General features: G+C 38.1%; 1 protein-coding gene across 1 annotated transcript in view; it reads right to left on the reverse strand.

Annotated features, from left to right (window-relative positions):
* Positions 1-19,079, reverse strand: part of si:dkey-192l18.9 (F-box/LRR-repeat protein 7) — a 34,433-nt gene that overhangs the window by 13,139 nt on the left and 2,215 nt on the right. The window contains exon 2 of the mRNA XM_053493851.1: positions 12,578-12,667. Coding sequence (XP_053349826.1) covers positions 12,578-12,667 — 90 coding nt within the window. The remainder of the gene's footprint in view (positions 1-12,577; positions 12,668-19,079) is intronic.

The raw sequence follows: 19,079 nt of genomic DNA on the forward strand, positions 1-19,079 counted from the left end.
GGGGTTTTTTTCCGGCTGGAAGGCATCTGTGACGTGATATCAATCATGGTGCAACACTGGGACACTTTAAGTAGCCTGCAAAAAATTGCTAGACCTCAAGCCAAGAAAATGGTACAGCAGGGAAACACAGATATACTGTAGGTACCAACAACCAGTAGCTGTGCCCAGTCAGTGCACAAGTGAGGTCAAACTAACAGGCCCTGGCAGGAGGCATTCAATCGCAACAGGAGACGTAAGCAATTGTCATGGCTGAAATAACACATGCGACTGATTTTTTTCAACCATGAAGATTATATATAGCCGATTTTCCTTCTGAGATTAAAAAAATCGATACTGTTTAACTGATGGCATAAATAATCAGCGCTTTTGACATCAGAACATAGCGACTACAGTTGAAAAGGAAAAGTTAAAAGTTCAGCAGTTTCAAGCGTTTATTAAATATGACTAAAACCTAACAGTGAAGAAGCACTGAATCTTTTCCCAGCATCACTCTGAAGCCAGAACACATTAAAATTTAACTGCACTCACTGGGTTTAAAAGTGTGGGGAGAGTTAGATTTGGGATTTAAAAATCCAAGACTGATTGTCTCTTCGGACCAAATAGGAAATCAAAGCAACTGAACACACATGAGACAAAACATGAAAGAGGAGTCAAAATATCTCAGACAAAAACACAACCGGTATACTGGGTCGGAACAAAATGTGTACGTACCACGGAAAGGTTATCAGAATCAAGCCATGCTTGTGCAAGTATGACTTTACCGATCTAACATGACCTTGAATTGCTGAATTCCTCTTAGCATGGATGTTGTTTATATTTAATCAGACTGCTGTTTGTGAGCATATAATGAGCCTCATATCTCTTCCAACAGTCTGACCTTGACATGAACCGCTAGTAGCTGCACATGGGTGAGGAATCCACATGTTTGAGATATCAAAGAAAAAAAACAAGTTAAACATCTGGACTTTGGTTTGGATAGAGCACATTAAAGAGGGGGAAAAATACATGTGAACGAAAACCTTATGCATTTCAAGTGGGTAACCACAGCGAGGTATTTTGGCTGCCACCATTTGCCAGTGATTGACAAACCAGCAGGGATCAGCATTCGGGCTCATGAACAGACGTCCCGAAAGAGCAATCTTTAGCTACCATATTTCAGAGATTTGAGATGTACCTTATAAACCTGAAGATAACTGATTGCACTCTATTAATGTGTTACCAAATCGGACAGTAAATGGACAATAGTGGGAAAGGCGAATATATAAACCTAATGTGAATATCAGAAAAATCGAGAAAAGAATGTGCATTTGTGTGTTTAAATCACACTTCAGTAGTAGTCTGTTGACATTTAAGTCTTAATCCCAAAATATGGTGCCAAGTTGGAACACGAGTCGAAAACTTAAGTTCAAGAGGTACATCAATAGTGTCATCCATATCCAAACGGCTAACACAGCACTTAACTTAATCTTTTGAGGTGATGTCTAATTCAAATCATGAAAAATATCCCAGCTGGACTGTATAGCCAAATGAGCAAATACGACAAAAGATTCAAATAAACATCTTATAATTGTCAGAATAGCACTGTTACCTCGCAACTCGACAGTCCGGGTTCGATTCCTGCCTCGTGGTCTGTGTGCATGGAGTTTGCATGTTCTCTCCATGCTTGGTGCGTTTCCAAAGATATGGAGTTCCCAAATTGCTCAAAGTGTGTGTGTGTGCTGTGATAAATTGGCACCCTGTAAAGGGTGTACCCCACCTCATGCCCTAAGCCTCCTGGGATAAGCTCCAGGCCCCCAGGACGCTGTCCAAGTGGTATAAATGATGAATGAATGAATGTGTACTGTACACATTTTTTTTTTCACCTAAATCATGAATTTTACTGTGACCTGCTTCTGGTTGGAGTTCTAAAAGTGGTATATACAGTAAATAAGACAAATAGAACTGAATTGAACTGTAAAATGTTAAAGTTACAACAAATATTAAGCTAGTTGTGTTGGACTAAATACTGCCCATTATTACAGCATAAGACTTATGTCCAAGTTTAGAAGCATGAAAAACTAAGAGTGAGAGTAGCACTGCTGGGTTCCCGATTCGATCCAGAGCTCAGGGTATCCTCTGTATTGAGATTTGCATGAATTTCTTCTGTTTTTTTTCTGCTTTTAAAAACACAGACATTGGTAGAAATTGCTTGGCTAATATTGCCCCTAGGTTCGAACAAGTGTGGATGTGTCCACATGATCCATAATCCATCTCCAACCAGGAGAGAGCACTCACTGAATATGATACATAAAGGAACAAAATAACTAAGACATGACTCAATTATGTCCAGCATGTTGTGCGTGCAACTGTCAAAACAATTATCCTGAAATTAATTCCAGTATTACCTTCTGATCATGCATATTTTACTCAACTCTGAACATGCTCCATATTCCCTTTCATTTTTAAAAAGAATAAAGAATTCCAGTTCCAAGAACGTTCTTTTTTCATCAAATAAGGTAATGAAAAAGCAACGGAACAATTGTCAGATCTAATTAGCATGTAAGTTGAAGATGATGTACAGAGAACGGGAGGATATTTTTAAAATGAAAAGGCCCTTTTGTATTGTCACTGAGCCAGTGCACTGTACAAAAGCAGTAGAACTGTACAGCATGAGCTGAGATGAACCACTTACAGTCCTCCAACACACTCCTAACGCCCAAGATTCTCCCATGCTGTAAGTGCAAAATCCTGCTCTCATGCCAATGATCTATTGCAGTACCACTTGGCTAGACAATCAAACCCATCAGCTTCATGCCAGCTCGCTTGTGTCAAGTTCTTCTGACTTTCCATTCCATCTGTTTTTTTTTATATACTGTACTCTGCCAAACGGTATCCACGAGCACAAGAGGATGTGAGAAACATTCTGCCACTTTCTGCTGAACTCTTACTGGCAAAATGAACACTGGATGTCACTTCTTCACAATAAGGTGAAGGGGAAATGCAATGCGAGAGTGAAAAATGATGTGACACAGAGATGGAAAAAAAAATACAGTTTTGCTTAGTGATGAGGCCAAAAAAACGGACTTATGAAATATGCGGCTTTATAAGTCAAAAGGGAGCATTAAATAATTCTGCACGAAAGGAAAGAGGTGGGGCTGAAGATTAATTGTATCATACGGACAAATATGACACGGAAATAGACTAGGTAAACACGAGCCTGCCAGCGTTCTGCAAAACATCCAACAGCATTTGTGTAAATAACTGGAAACTCAAACCCCCAAATTTATAGCTACTCATTGGCAGCCATGTTAATACAACTCAATTTACAACCGAAACCCGATACAATTCAAACAATTAAGCATGGATTCTTAACACACAGTAAGTGGTTCTCTTCCAGGCTTGGGGGCTTTTTATGTTCAATTCAAGTCAAATTCAATTTTATTTGTCCAGCATTTAAAAAAAATATATAACAATTTACACTGTACCAGTCATACTAGTCCTATAGTCAGGGTCACAGTGAGGCTGCAGATCGGCCAGATGTGGGAAAACATCTGTGATTATACCCCAGATGTTATGTCAGTCCAATGCAAGACACTAAATACACACACACGTCTCCCAGTATGTTTTGGGAGGTAGGAGGACAACAGAAAACCTGGAAGAAACCCACACATACATACAGAGAGCATGCACAAAAATTCCACACAGGCAGTAACTCAGGCTCAAAGCAAAATCAAGAGAAAACTGGATACAGATTTTGATTCCACATGAACAAGCAAAAGATATCTGTGGCGAAGAAAAAAACCTTCAGAACACCAGCTCAGAACCATAACTAGGCCACCACAACCCATCCACCTGGCACTGGCAATGACATTTGTCTATTCACAACTTTCAATATGCTAGAAACCTAGATTACAGTAACCACATGAAAGACTTTTCATGCCCACTCACTAGAGAAAGAAGGACGCAGACTGAGTGTGTGCAATTACAGCTCAGAAAACATATTTCATGCTTTCATGTCCTTGATTTTTGGTTTTCTTTGCGACCCGAACCCCCTAACACACACACACACACACACTCCAAAGTGAGATTATACTAGTCGTGTTTCAAATTCTCAGATGGGTTTCTATTGTAAAGCTGATTTAGGATATTAGACAGTTGCATGTGTGTGTGTAAGCAGAAAGCAGTGGGCTGGAAAGCTGGGACGTGATTTGTTTTGAAAGTTTTATGTTACTGTTCATCTACCATGCCAAGGGCACGAGCACAAATGAAAACATTTAAGCACATTAAACCCTGGTAACTGTGATGAAATTGGAATGGGACCTAAGTGCACTTTGTGCCAAAGTCGAAAATTCAGGATACGCATGAAAATGTGTTAATCTGGGTTGCTGGGGGATGTTCAAATGGTGACAGCAATAAAACACTATAGTATGTCCATAGTATGAAACTATAGTATGTCCATGAGGGATGTCACAGCATTACAGCATATAGGTCTATGACCTGTATGTTGCTTTTTTTCTCATAGTTCTCTGGTTTACTCTGGATCATCTGATCCACGAATGAATAAGTATGCAAATATGATTTTATGAGTGTATTAATGCAATATGCCTCATGCGTCAATGATTTCCAATATAGGTGGGTAGCAAGGCAGAGTGATTACTGAAGATGAATGAATGAATGAATGAATGAATGAAGTCCCTCCGAATTCATGGTTCGGTTCGAGAAAGGACATGTCTCTTTAAACACTGCACGCACACACAACCGCCACACACTCCAAACGGCCCATGCTTGCTAATAATATGACACAAAATGTAGTTAAACCTGTAATAGGTTCTTTTCTTGGAAAGAGAAATCCAGATTTTAAATTGAACAAGGTTTGAATATGTACTTTTATGAGCTAAATTTTGACTCCCCTCTAAGAATAATGTCACTGTAAAATATTCCATGTATAGCAGTATAAGACACTTTAGACCAAGTTTGAGAACCCAATAACCTTTAGGGTGGCAAACGCTGAAGGGCCCGAGTTTAAAACGTTGGTTTAAATATACAGTAGTTTACATAAAAGTGGATAGAGTCTTGTCTAAGCCAGCATTTTATTCGATAACTATGCTTTATATGCATTTAATAAGAATGTGGAGGTACAGCAGGGTGTACCTCTGCCTGGTGCTAAGGAGTGCCCAAATGACGATCCGGCCACACATCATTGTGTCAGAACTGAAAGAAATGCATAGACCATTCTCCCGCCATAAATACAGACAGAATACATTCAGTCCAGGCTTGTAGGAGCCAAACCCTCACTTTCCTGCTGGGCTCTCATATTCCTCCTCCAAATGCAGTCTTTCCTGATCCCTTTCCAGTGGGTTTTTTATATTAATGTTGAATTAGATGTCTGGAACTCAAACAGGATGAAAAAGAACAAAGTTGCCAGTATAATAAAACTGGTAGGTGTTACTTTTTTTTAAAATACATCATTCAAGTGTTTGAAGAGGTGTGGTTCTCCAGTGAGTATGACATCGTGTAATAATTGGATTATATCAAGCATACATGTTAACACAAAAGGTGTCTTAGGAGATGTTGCATGTTGGCTTGACAAATTGAATAACATCAAAGCAATCTGTACTGGTGCCAACTAGGAAGTTTAGTGTAAATGGTTGTAGTATAAAATGATGTTATTGTAGAAGGGTGATATCACCGGGAATCTGTTTAGAGCATGTAAAGAGGACATGACCTCATATTAAACATTTCGTTTCAATGGGATTATCCAGTTACCCTAAGGAGCATAGTAATCCATTTTTACATTTATTATCTTTTTAGTTTGCTCCATCTTGTTCCCCTGAGAATGATCAGATCCCTTTGAGTGTGGAGTGTCTTATATACAAAATGTTTAGTGACCACATAAAAGTGTCCCGTAACAGGGTTCAGTTCCCATCCGCACCAAGTCATAAAGAGGAGCCATCTTCTTTACGAAACTTGCGCAGTCTCTCTGAGCTTTGAGCGTTACTCTCTTTGTTTATATGAGGTGAACCCTTCTCACTCCTGCTTTCTCTCATTTGATCGGCTGTTGGCTTTTATTTGTTTCAAACCATCTGACTTTCTTGGAGAGAAATGGAGCAGAGGAGGGTGAGAGAGCTCAGTGAGAGATAAGGGGGCCTTGAGAAAGGGAACAGGAGTCGAGGTTGTTACAGAACGAGAAGAATGTATCCTCATGCTTTTTCAAATAACAGTGCTTCATGACGTTCGAAAAGAAAATGAGTTCCGATGTGAAATCTGCTACCTTTATTATTATAATAATAATGAAGTCTTTTTCGTTAATTATATTTAGATTATACCATATCATTCTTAATAGGTCTTATACTGAAGGCAGCAGGGAGTAGGAGCGAATGTAGTCTCTGTAAACTGTACGCTAACACTGAAACCCGATCTTACACTACATGTTTTGCACTCCCACCTAGTGCAATTCTTCAAATAATACTTAATGCACTAAACCCACTGCATAAACTTTAGATGACTTTATCTTGAATTAGAATTTTTAACATGGAATGTCAAAATATAAGTTAATTAATCTTATCACTTACATTATTGAAGGTATAAACAGTCCTCTCTTTTGAAGTTAGGACAGAATAAAATCATACTTGTCATGTTTCCATAAAATAGGTCTATAGTGTCCCTAAAAGTGTGTCTGTTAATGCTCCCTCCATCACTCATCGTCTATACTGCTTTATCCTGTATACAAGGTCACGTGGGGCCTGGAGCCACGAGGACACGGTCTGTTAATGCTCCAGCTGAAACACATCTTAGAAAATGCATTTCCTGATACAGTACCTCCAACTCCCTTCATTTCACTCCTCCTTTATAAACAATGCATAATTACATTGTTTGTGACACGGGTACTGAATTCAAACCTACGCAGGTCTGGTCAATAACCGAATTTCATTTTTGCGTTAGAATTCAGGTCTCTTTATGCATGCAGAAGTTGTAAATCTAAAAAAAAAAAAAAAGCAATTTAAAATTTCCATAGCATTTAAATAATATTTATAGTCAAATTTCTGCAAATATGTAAAACATGTTAGGGTCTTTGATGGTCTTGTACAGTATATTTCCTTGTATTTGTCTGGAATACAAACAACAAAGTGAAGAATAAACATACATTGATCTGTCCATTCATCTTTGATGGTTCAGTTTTCATAGTGAGCCATGTTAGGTTGCTCATGCATTTCTGTTCTGAACACTTCTGGATGATTTTCTAAATCGGTTTGATTATGATAAGTGTCTTCCATACAACATCCTATATAAATAATAGCGCATTATTGCAAGCGCATCAAAACCTTTGATTTGTCTTGACATTGGCATTGGATCAGATTTGGCACTATGGCGTAAAGTTTGAGTTTGAGTTATTCACCATTTCATTAACAGACAATACAACAGCCTGCACAGAGATACATCTGAACCTAAGAAAGCCATTCACACTTGTGTTGCTGGTAGAACACAGTCCAGACTGCTTCTTGAAGTGTTTCCACAAAGTATAAAGACTGAAAAGAGTATCATCAGTCTTACTACACTATAAACGCTTAATCAGATGTCATACACACTGGAAATGCTCACAGTAGTCACAAGGTGAAACATTTGCACCATGTTGTTTGATTGGAAAAAACGGATAGTGTTCCCTCATCATTCTTCACAAGGTATTTACTTAAGAGTCTTCGACTATTTGCTGTATTACAATCAGGAAATGGTGATTTGTTGGAAATGCTTGGTCTTGTATGATTAATCTGGTGTTATTTAAAAACCTCCACTCGTAATTTGCACTGTCGCTTGACTCTATTTAAAACTTCATTACTTTCAGAGCAGTTTTTGGGGCCCGGTTAAACAAATATCGCTTCAGTCCTCGGCTTTCTGGCAAGGAGAAGATCAACACTGACACTATGCGCCATGGATATGTTTGTACTACAAAATAAATGGATGAAAACATGGAAAGTGTTGGTATTTGGCGTGTTTACAAGCAGTAGTATGAGAGTATTACAGTGGTACAGATGTATGGAATAGTCCAGAGAGTGTTTAGACTGCTTTGACATGCTTGCCTCCATTGACCTCACCGAACTGAAAGAGAAAAAAAATGAAAAAGGACCACACTTATTATTCCCATAGAGAGGACATGGTACAGTGGGTTTAATTATTTCAGATGGAAATACAACCCGACTCTTGACCTAAGAAAAGGCAATATTCATTACATAAGACAAAAAAACGAACAAAAAAATATATGTATAAAGAAGCGTTTTCATCAAGCTGTGCTGAAATGTCCCGCAATTTGAAGGAGCACTTGTAATGATAAATCATGTTGTAAAGACAGAACAAATGACCCTGGCGTTAAAAATGAACCGAGGTTCAGGATGTTACAGCCCATGGCTGTAGTCAGAAACTCCTAGTTAAGGCTGTTTATAACATAACTGGCCCTATATTAGACCCCTGATGTCAAAAAAAAAAATCCATTAAATTCAAATCATTAGTGATCTACTGTATTATATGACATTCGGCAGGGACCAAGAAATTAATTTTTACAGCCAATCATCAACCACAACCTGTCAGAACCATCTGCAGTCGTCTAAAAAACATCCTCCTTCCTAAAATCTTGTGTACATGATTCATGTCCCACAAAAAGAACAGTGAGGATTTACTTTAGTTTAATTTCCCGGACGTGGGAGAAACACTTTGGATGTGGTTGGACATAACAAAATCCTACGTGCTGAGAACATTTCCCGGCTATGATGCAATGACAATTGAAAGATTTTAATGTCCATAAATCTTCAGGAGCATTCAATTAATTTGCTTTGCAGTCAGTACTACATATTATATATACGTAAGATAGACTGTTTTTCTTATGTTATAGAATTATGCTTTATGTCAGTTGAATTATCTGTGATTATTTTTGTAAGTGTTCATAGAAATAACTTTAGTGATTTGGTGATGTGGTGTGAATTAGTGATGTGGCATTGGTGAACAAGTTGACTTTTTGAAACGAAGGTTATGAGCTGATTCATATAACGCTTGAACACCGCCCTTTAACACCTATTTCTCAAGATAGTAATTTTGCCAGTTCCCACCCAGTAGCTCCTCTATGACACAATACAGTAGCTATCAACAGGTAGTGTGCTTCCACAAAGCCAGCTGTTCTGAACATTATTATACATACCAACCAGAACATGGCTAGTCTGACTCTCTTAAAGACAAAGCATAATACAAAAGTAAAGTCAGATAGATAACCTTTTGGTAAAAACTGTGTGGGAGCAGTGTGGAGGTTGAAGCTGTCAGTATGGAGGTTGAAGCTGTCATTCTGAAATGCCAGAATTTTCATCATCATGACCTATGGCTGGCCTCTAGACTCATAATATCAGTTTTCTTTAATAAATAAGCGCTTTTGAAGCAAAGAACAGTTTATACATAAAAAATGCTATTCAAGTTATATTGTAATTACATAACAAAACTTTTTATATTATTGATTTTAAATTATAACACAGGTCTATTTGACATTTAGTACAGATGAAACAACTCTGTCTCACCTAATATGTTGCCTTTTTAACAGCTATGAAATGGCTCACATAATGATAACTTCTAAAAAATTTTTAAATTATAAAAAATCTCATGTGGTGCTACAAAAATAACAACACAAGACCCAAATCAGCAAGTTCCACTATGTACTCTGTGTGGCAAAGCATTTTTTAAAGCCATGCCCCATATCCGCTAGCATGCCAAAGACAACCATTTAATGACAGCTCTTCCCAGGCTAGGCCAGAATTTATATGCTTACATTGAACCTGGTTTCTACCTAAGGAATGTGCAGCATCGAGCCTGGAAGTAAATCAGACAAATTCTCATTCCTAATGAACAGTAAGATGTAGATGTGTTGAATTAGGGCATTAAAAAGGTGAAAACAAAACAGTCTCATGAACAGAACATCTGGTTTGGGAAATGTTCCTCTCATCAAGTGGTACACAGTCACTGTTCAGCATCAAGCAAACTGATATTTAGGAATAACATATTGTTTTGTTGTTTTTTTCACGTAGTTCTTGGAATAAACCAAATTTATAATTTTTTGGATAAGTCAGAGCCAGCCATCTGTTCTGTTCACAAGCCGAACAATGAAACACTTCATGAAACACTTCAGAGTCTATAACAACCTACGGATGCAGGTGTTCAAAATGTGTACTCCTTTAGGAGATCTCCAAGATCCCTATATACAATTCAATAACCTCTGAGTCACTAAAGTGACCCAAATGCAACAGGGAATCGTTGATTTACACTTTAAGGGTCAGGTTTATGATGGCATGTAGGTACCATTGTGATGACTTTAAGTTTGGTTGCTTCTACAGTAGGATCCTTAAAATTTTTCATAAGTTGAGATCTAATGATATGTTGGTGGTACGTGGCTTAGTAGTTAGCACTGAGTTCGATTCCCGAGTTTGATTAGCACCTGGGTTTGATTCCCGCATCGGGTCTGTGCATGGAGTTTGCATGTTCGCCCTGTACTTGGTGAGTTTTCTCCCACAGTTAGTTAGACTAGGTTAATTGGCGTTCCCCAAATTCAGAAGAATTTCATATTAATTCACAAAGACAATTCTCTTTTGTGTTCACCCATGTGAACAAAGTAAATGCCCATTTTACAGCATAGGAATGCAACTTGTGTACTGTACATCCCAAAAACCGAAATATACTTCTCACTGAGTGTTTGGCACTTTTTTTGCAATTACAAGCAAAGGCACAGGAAGACTGGGGCAAAATACAGAGCTGGACTCTGTCTTACTGGCATCCAGCCTTGGAAAACTGAGTGCCATGCCATAATGAAAACAATGCCCGCCTGGAAGGTTGTTTCGCAAAGAGCAGTACTTGTGCCCAACCACATGCTGCCGTTATAACTGCACCATTACAGCCACTATCAACAAGATGGCTTTCATTATAGGGACTGATAGCGGTATAAAAAAGAAACTCTGAATTCCTTGGAAAACTTATTCTGCAACTGAGGTTAAAGGCAAAACAGCAACGGGCTCTGCAACTGAAGAGTTAGAAAAGCAGCTTGCCAGATACGACAGCAAAAGTAGACATCTGGGAAATAATGCTTCTACTGTTCACAATGCATATTATTCAATGTCCTGTTTTTGTTTAGTACCTGGAGCGCTTAAATCGTAAATCTCCTTGTACCTTGACAATGAAATTATTAGGGTTTTATTGACAGGACAAAAATACTTATGTTGGGCAAATTGTGACGCATACTTACAATGAATGTGAACAAAGCAGATCATTTTCTTTTTTTCTTTTTTATCATAGCAACCGCTCCCTTTTTCCCTCTTTGGGAATCAAAAATACAGCTGCCTACATGCCCTTACTGAAATACCCTATCCAACCCGAACCCTGTTTACAATCACTACATTCCTGATTCTTTTTTACTTGCATATTCTGAATCTTCAGTTTGTAGTAGGGGGAAAAAAAACGCCCCAAGTATCATATCTTCATACCATTCTGTAAATCTTTATTCAGTTACTGCTGGTGCAGTGATCCAGAATAATTCTGTTAAAAAGAAAATAATCTGATGTGTATTCCAAAAATGTCATCTTACATTATTAAATTTTTATATCGGAAAAATCAGGCGGCTCATAGACTCAAAAAGACACAATAAAAAGTATGGAACATATGAACACAAATCAAAATTCAAGTGTAAGATAGACACAAAGTGCTGCAAAAGGTATATATTATTATCAGGGATTTAAGCAGTACAAATTTACAAGTTTAATGATGTCATTGTCTTACTCATTGTCTACTGTACTGTGTCTACCGCTTTATCCTGTATACAGGGTCACGGGGGGACCTGGAGCCAATTCCAGGAAACTTAGGGCACGAGGCAGGGTACACCCTGGACAGGATGTCAATCCATCTCAGGGCACACACATACACACACTAACACACACACTACAGGCAATTTAAGAACACCAATTAGCCTAATCTGCATGTCTTTGGACTGTGTGAGGAAACCCACCATGCCCAGGGAGAACTCTGCAAACAGAGGCAGGAATCAAACCTGATTCCGGGAATCAAACCCGGAGCATTTGTGACAAGATAATTCTTACATTAACTAAAGATTAACAGTCATAATATATTTGAAGTAACACTCTTTATTGTATTAGATGGAATAAATCAACACTTTATAAAGTAGCCTATAGTATCTTAATGTTTGTCACTAATTTAACATTTTACAGCAATAATCAATTTAAATTCAACTGTAATCTCACTTGCAATCTCACTTTAAGGAGCCAATTAGGACACGAAATAGTTTCTTGCATTCCAGAGGATCTAAACCATTCACTGGCAAACTTCAAAGGACTCATTAAAAAGCTTTCAGAAGAGGCACATCCAGATCACACAGTGCAGTTGTAAGGTATATGTGTTGCTTAAAATAATTTGTGATTCAAACAGCATACAGGTGTTTCAGTGTTATGGGAACAAGCAGTTTGACACTGTTTTTGTTTATTCTTTGAACATAAAAAAAATAGCATTTCATAAGATGGGGATTTGTTGAGCAGGGAATTCCACACATAACGAGGAACAGATGCCTTACCTTCACTGGCAGTTACATTCCTGGGAGCTTTGGTGGGTGTATGATCAGTGCCTGAGCTCACGTCGGAGGAAATGCTGGAACTTCCTTTACCTGTGTAACCAAAAAAAAAAACACAATAGAACGGGATTCATCCTGATTTATATATATATATATATATATATATATATATATATATATATATATATATATTTATTTATTTTTTATTTTTTTATTTTTTTAAGTTTTTTAAAGTTAAAGTTTACCATGATGCTGAGACACCTTAGCAGCAAGAAAGTCAGTGTTTGCCCAGAAAAACTTTTATATTTTGTTGAAACGCCTTTTACTTTGATTATTTTATATATGTAATTAAAGAAAAAGGTATTTTGCTTTATATATACAATTTATATAAATTGTATATTTCAATACAGAGCTATACAGCTGAAAAAGAAAAAAAAAATGGTATATGCCAAAATGCATGTAAGCTGTAAATCGGGGTTGTTCCAATAAATACTAATTTCTTAATGTTATTTAGCCAAAGCAGTAACAAGTTACAAATTATTTGCATTTTGTTTTATTTGACTTAATAAAACTCTGCAAATACTGCATGATCTTGGGTTATGTTGATGTGTTGTGATGTCATTCCCTTTACATATACACTCTAAATAACAATAGTTATATTTTGAATTTTGGAGAAATATTGTCAGCAGTTCACAAACAATTTAACAAAACTGTTTATCTCACCAATACAGTACAGGCACCTGTAAGAACAAAAACATAAGAAACTGATTATTTTGCAGTAGTTTCTTATTTTATCCAGAGCTGGATTTTACACAATATATTACACAACTTGATCCTCATATAATTATATAAGCTTGTGCAATGTTACAACATTTATTTCGGTCCAGAGTCGCACTAATTTCCCTCCAAGATCTTGTATTGATGATAGGAGAGTCTGACTGCTTTATAAAGCCTTCTCCAGCACTTCCCAAAGACTCTCAATGAGATTAAGTTTTGGATTCCGTGGTGGCCAATCCAAATGGGAAAATGATGTCTCATGCTTCCTGATCCACAATTCCACAATTTGATCCAGATGAATCTCGCATCCTGAAAAATGCCAGTGCCAAAATGCAGTGCGATCCATTGATGGAAAAACTAATCAATCAGTATATTTAGGTCATCAACTGACGTTATTTCTTGTGCACATAACCTAGATCTGACCAACAGAAGCAACACTGCCCATGTCATAACACTGCTCCCACAGTGTAAGAAGAGAGGCGGATGAAGTGATGCAGCCATCATGCTAGGGTCACAGTAGGCACTAAGCATGATGGGTGCATCACTTCATCCGCCTCTCTAATTACCCTGATGCACCATCACTCTAGAACAGGGTAAATCTGGACTTATCAGACCACATGACTGTTTTCCAACGCTACACAGTCAATTATTTATCCTCCCTAGCAATCAAGCCTTTCGTTTCTAATTAGCCTTACTGATGAGTGGTTTTCTTAAGGCTACACAGCTGTTTAGTCCCAATGCCTTGAATTCTCTTCACATTGTTTATGTAAAAATGCTCTTACTTTCACTATTTAACATAGGCATAAGTTCTACTGTTGTTGTTTTTTTACGATTTGATTTCACTAACCGCTTAAGTAGTCTCTGTACACAATCATTCAAACTTTTTTCCAACCACATTTCTTCCTCGAAGATGATGGTTCACCACTATCCTCCCAGGTTTTAATAATGCTTAACTCAATTTTAATATTTTAATATTGTAGTTTCAGCAATCTTCTTAGTTGTTGTCCTGATGAAGGACAATAATTTGACCCTTCTGAAACATCTTTGCCATAACCCCGGATATGTCATCGGACACGGTTGTTTAAGAAATGAGAAGATACTCACTGCATCAGTTAGGGTTAAATAACCTGTTGCCAGATGATCCATATGAATTAGTACTTATCCAGTGGGAAGCTCCTAACTATTTGCTTAGTTAAATCCAGGTGGTGACTTTTGGGCCAGGCAGTGTTTATTATATAAAGACTGAACCTGAAGGTTCCCAGTGCAAGTCAATATTATAACAGATGCCCTAAAAACGTAATCACACATCCAAGTCTTGTTGGCCAGCCATTTGTTGGATAATTACGAGTGACACTGTGTGCTGTTTTTAATCCAAACTGAGGTTTGTGGTTTTCATGATTAAGGATTTTGAGGAAAACTTATTAGGAATGCACTAGAGATGAGCTTTTTTATGCCTTCCTGCCAGTAAAAGAGCAGCCAGAATCCAGCAATAGAACAAAACAGAGAAGAATTTGCTTAGTTCTATCATTTATGGGTTAAAGTTATGTAATGATCCTCTGTGACAGCACTGTCAAGCATATTCAAGTAAAGTTGACTATCCTACAGCTTTCTGTGTCTTTCAGTTCAGTGAACACATTTATAGCACATGCAAACCAAAAAATAAAAATAAAAATAAAAATGTGTGTCATATGACCAAAGCTGTATTCTAAATTATAACTAAAAAATACTAGCATATGTAGATGGAAAAAGATATCAAGTGTAACTTCATGTAAACTGGAAGTGACAAGGACAGGAAATACTGTAATCTTACTTGGAAGCCACTTTAAATAAACCAGTATCATAACTGAAAGCTTTTTTAAAACATCATGTTGATGACAATGGAGTGATCAAAAGTGATTAGATGTAATTAATTTGTAAGCATGACAATGAATTGCGTGTGCCCTGTTTTTTTTTATAATACATTTATTTATTCATGCATTCCTTCCTCTATAGTAACTGCTGTATCCTGGTCTGGATAGTGACTTTGGATCAAATGGACACATTCACATTTACATTTAGGCATTTGGCATTTGGCAGACGCCCTTATCCAGAGTGACTTTCAGTTTTTATCTCATTATACATCTGAGCAGTTGAGGGTTAAGGGCCTCGTTCAAGGGCCCAACAGTGGAAACTTGGTGGTCGTGGGGTTTGAACCTAGCATCTTCCGAACCGTTGCCCAATGAACCTCAGCACGGTCAAGTGTTAATTGGACTACGGTTCGGAAGATGCTAGGTTCAAACCCCACGACCACCAAGTTTCCACTAATATCCTTAATTTCCGTGGCAGTTATTTAGTTATTTACAAGGTCAGGTTGCCAGCTCGACACCCAATTGTATCTTGGTTAAAAAACCTTCCAACAGTGGCAACCCGGTGGCGTCTGGGCTTAAACCGTGGACCTCCTGGTCAGCAGTTCAACACCTTAACCACTGGGCTGCCGGTGCCCCCTAAACACTTATATATAAAACTTGGCTGAGAGGCCAGTCCCAGACCACCCAGCATACACACATTTACACACTCATCCACATCCAGGGGAAACTTAGCATAGACAGTCTTTCTACCTGCATGGTTTAAGTTCTCCAGGGAGAGTCAGAGAACCTAAAGGAAACCCACACAAACAGTAACTCAAGCTCAGGATCAAACCATGGACGCTGGAGCTGTGTTACGGCAAATCTACCCACATAAGAAAAATCCATTTCTATTTAATTATGTTGCAGATGCATTTATTAAATTAATATAAATGATTCAAATAAGATATAATTCACATAGAGCTTAAACGTTCTTAAGAATATCTTGTTGCAGGGTCCAACTCTAATAACTAGCTCAGAGATAATTCTTTACTGTTCAACAGTGTAACCATCATTCTGCTTTCAGGGTTAACACTCCATTTACCAGGATTGCAAGAAGAAACTCTTATTTGTCCATAAAAGGGCAGTTTTATGGATTCAGAACATTAAACATAACATACGAATCTATGGATGTTTGTTTTGCAAATTGAAAAGCTAAATCAAGGTCTTTAGCAAAAAGTCTACATCCACAAATGCAGAACTGGCAAAAATGTGTGTTCGTCTGAGTGTGCGTGAGGGGCCTGTTTTATGGCGGCCCATAAACTCAAACCACCAGTGGCTTCGTGCAAAATCATCTTGGGCCTTTATTCCACATAAGGCGTTCACCATGTAAACATGCCTTACTTCACACGCTTTCTATAAGCACTCACCATACAGTACCTACACACAAATATGCAAACGTTGCACATAGCCACAAAGCTTTGCTGCCCCATCAGCATCGGGCATCACCCACGCAGGGACGAGCATTAGGCTTTTAAACAAGCCTCTAATATTACCACTGCTTTTGCAAAGCCCACCTAACTGGATGTTAATTCAGTCGTTTCCAACATTTCGTCTTTGGTAAACCAGCCCTCACTATATTGTGGCTAACATAAGACAGGCTCCTTTCATCATTACCATTGTAAAGACATGTGGTAAAATCACTGAACCAGCACATCTGCTTCATTTTCCACATCAGGCCCCAAAACGTGACTCACCCAGCAAGTGGATGCAATTTGCTCTATTGTCAAATGGCCTCAATTAGTCGAATTATGAATAAACGTAGCTGCTTGTTTTAGTTTTTCTGTTCTGCGCAGCTTCTTAATGAGTGGTGAAATGGATAATGTGTAAGTCAGAATTAAATACTTGACTAAAACAACAAATAAAGTCTATCTATATAATTAAGAAGCAAAACCACAGACGTCTAACAAATTATTTATGTCCATCACATACAGTATCGTGAGCTTCAGCATATGGTAAATACAAAACCATAAAAGGCTAATAAATTACAGAACAGTAGTCTGTATATGATTTTGAGTAGTCAGCTGTTTGTTGACTGTGGCTCACAGAAGTTTCATCCTTTGCATGCCGATCTTCAATCAAGAGCTGAAGACGAACCTATTGAGCTTAAAGTCGATCACTCTGCCTTGCTTGATTACCAGTGGTTTTCTTTCATGTCAAAATGTCTGGAAATGTAGACAGTCCATCACAGTTTCTTCTATCCATCCAAGTCAGTAAGAATGCTTAACTCACACAATATGAACTTCGGTCGTTTTGCTTTTACACAAACAGCAATTTCAGATCGCTGAAAACTAAGAGCTGTACATTGCAAATACATGATGATAAATTGCGTGCATGATCGGTCTGAAGAACTGACCAGCTCAGCTTTTTCATCCTGCAACCTTTACACGTTCTCATTTGACTGATGATTGTGGTAATATTGAGAATTCCAGACGGACAAGGAAATAAGCGGGATTAAAAAGCAATCCCAAATCTAATCCATTCAAATTGGTTACCCTCCATGAAGGACCTTTTATTGGAACCTGAAACCTATCAACATAAATGTTATCCTCTTAGTAGCGTAAAGCCAGTGAAAAGGCTGGCCTTTTGATCAGACTCACTTCATTAAAAACTTTTAAAAGAAACTTTTTTAAAGCAAGATGTAGATCTTCCAAACGATGTGTGAAAAGCTCACATGCACAAACAATTCCATTACCCAGGAGCTTAGCACCCACTGACAATCATTTTCCATTGATCAAAGGTGAAAATTTGAGACTCGGCTTGAATTCCTAAAGCATAGGTTGGACTTCTGTACAGAGACCACAAGCACACCTAATCGCTTCCTGCTTATGATTTTTGTCAGTGGTTTCTGAATTCTCTTTAATTAAAGCAAAATCATGGGATCATTGCACTCAGGGATAAATGGGATCTGTTTTCACAGTCATATTTCACTGGTCTTCCTTTTTAAGATGCAGAAAGCTGGGCTGCTTCCCAAAAACCACTGACAAGGATTTATTTCAGTGGAATCCTTCCTACTTTCCTATTCTACCCACTTTTCCAGCAGATACATCCATGACACAACTGACTGAGATGAGAACGTGAGAGAGAGCACCCTTGAGAGTTGAGCGCTGCGGTCTCCCATTCCATTAAATAACACTCACCACGTGCCAATGACACATTCTTAAGAAGTGGTTTGGGAAAAACTCCAGGGCCAAGAGACCTGTTTGCTTACTTTTCTGGAAAACAACCTGTCAAAAACTTTCACCAGTTTCCTGCTTTCTGCTTATGTAAGGTGCAAAGAGAGCTTTGCGGAGTGTTTGTTCTCTAAAGTGAAATTCAAGACGAGGTCGAGCCCGAGTACAAATGACCGTGGCACAGATGGTGAAAAATTGCAGATATAAAGCCTTGATGAGGTATCACGTTGTGCAGAGATGCACATACATGCCAAGTTATTCATACGTGTCTGTTATCCTGCCCAGCCTTAGAGTCTAACCTTCCTGTAGTAACTAATTGAACTGAAATACACTCTGGCTAACGTGAAGACTGTCTTGAGAAATGCACCAGTAGTGAGCCAGATGCTACATTTCTAAATTTGTAGATAATAAATTCTGCCCATGATTGGATCCATATGATCTTCTCGCTTAAATCAGATTTGTTTTCTCCTTTTTTTAAACGGGTTTTGACATGCAACTGGCATGATACATTTTGCTGAAATATTGGGTCAGGCTAAGGATTTGGGTTAAATTGGAGCTTAACGTTTTGGATGTAATTTGCTAGCTGCCTCAGGTAAAACATCAGGCTTCCTTTCTAAATCGAGCTTAAAACTGTGCCAGTACAAGCAGCCCTTTTCAGTGACAAGGACAGTT

Source organism: Clarias gariepinus, chromosome 4 (assembly GCF_024256425.1).
Source record: "Clarias gariepinus isolate MV-2021 ecotype Netherlands chromosome 4, CGAR_prim_01v2, whole genome shotgun sequence".
Lineage (NCBI taxonomy): Eukaryota > Metazoa > Chordata > Actinopteri > Siluriformes > Clariidae > Clarias > Clarias gariepinus.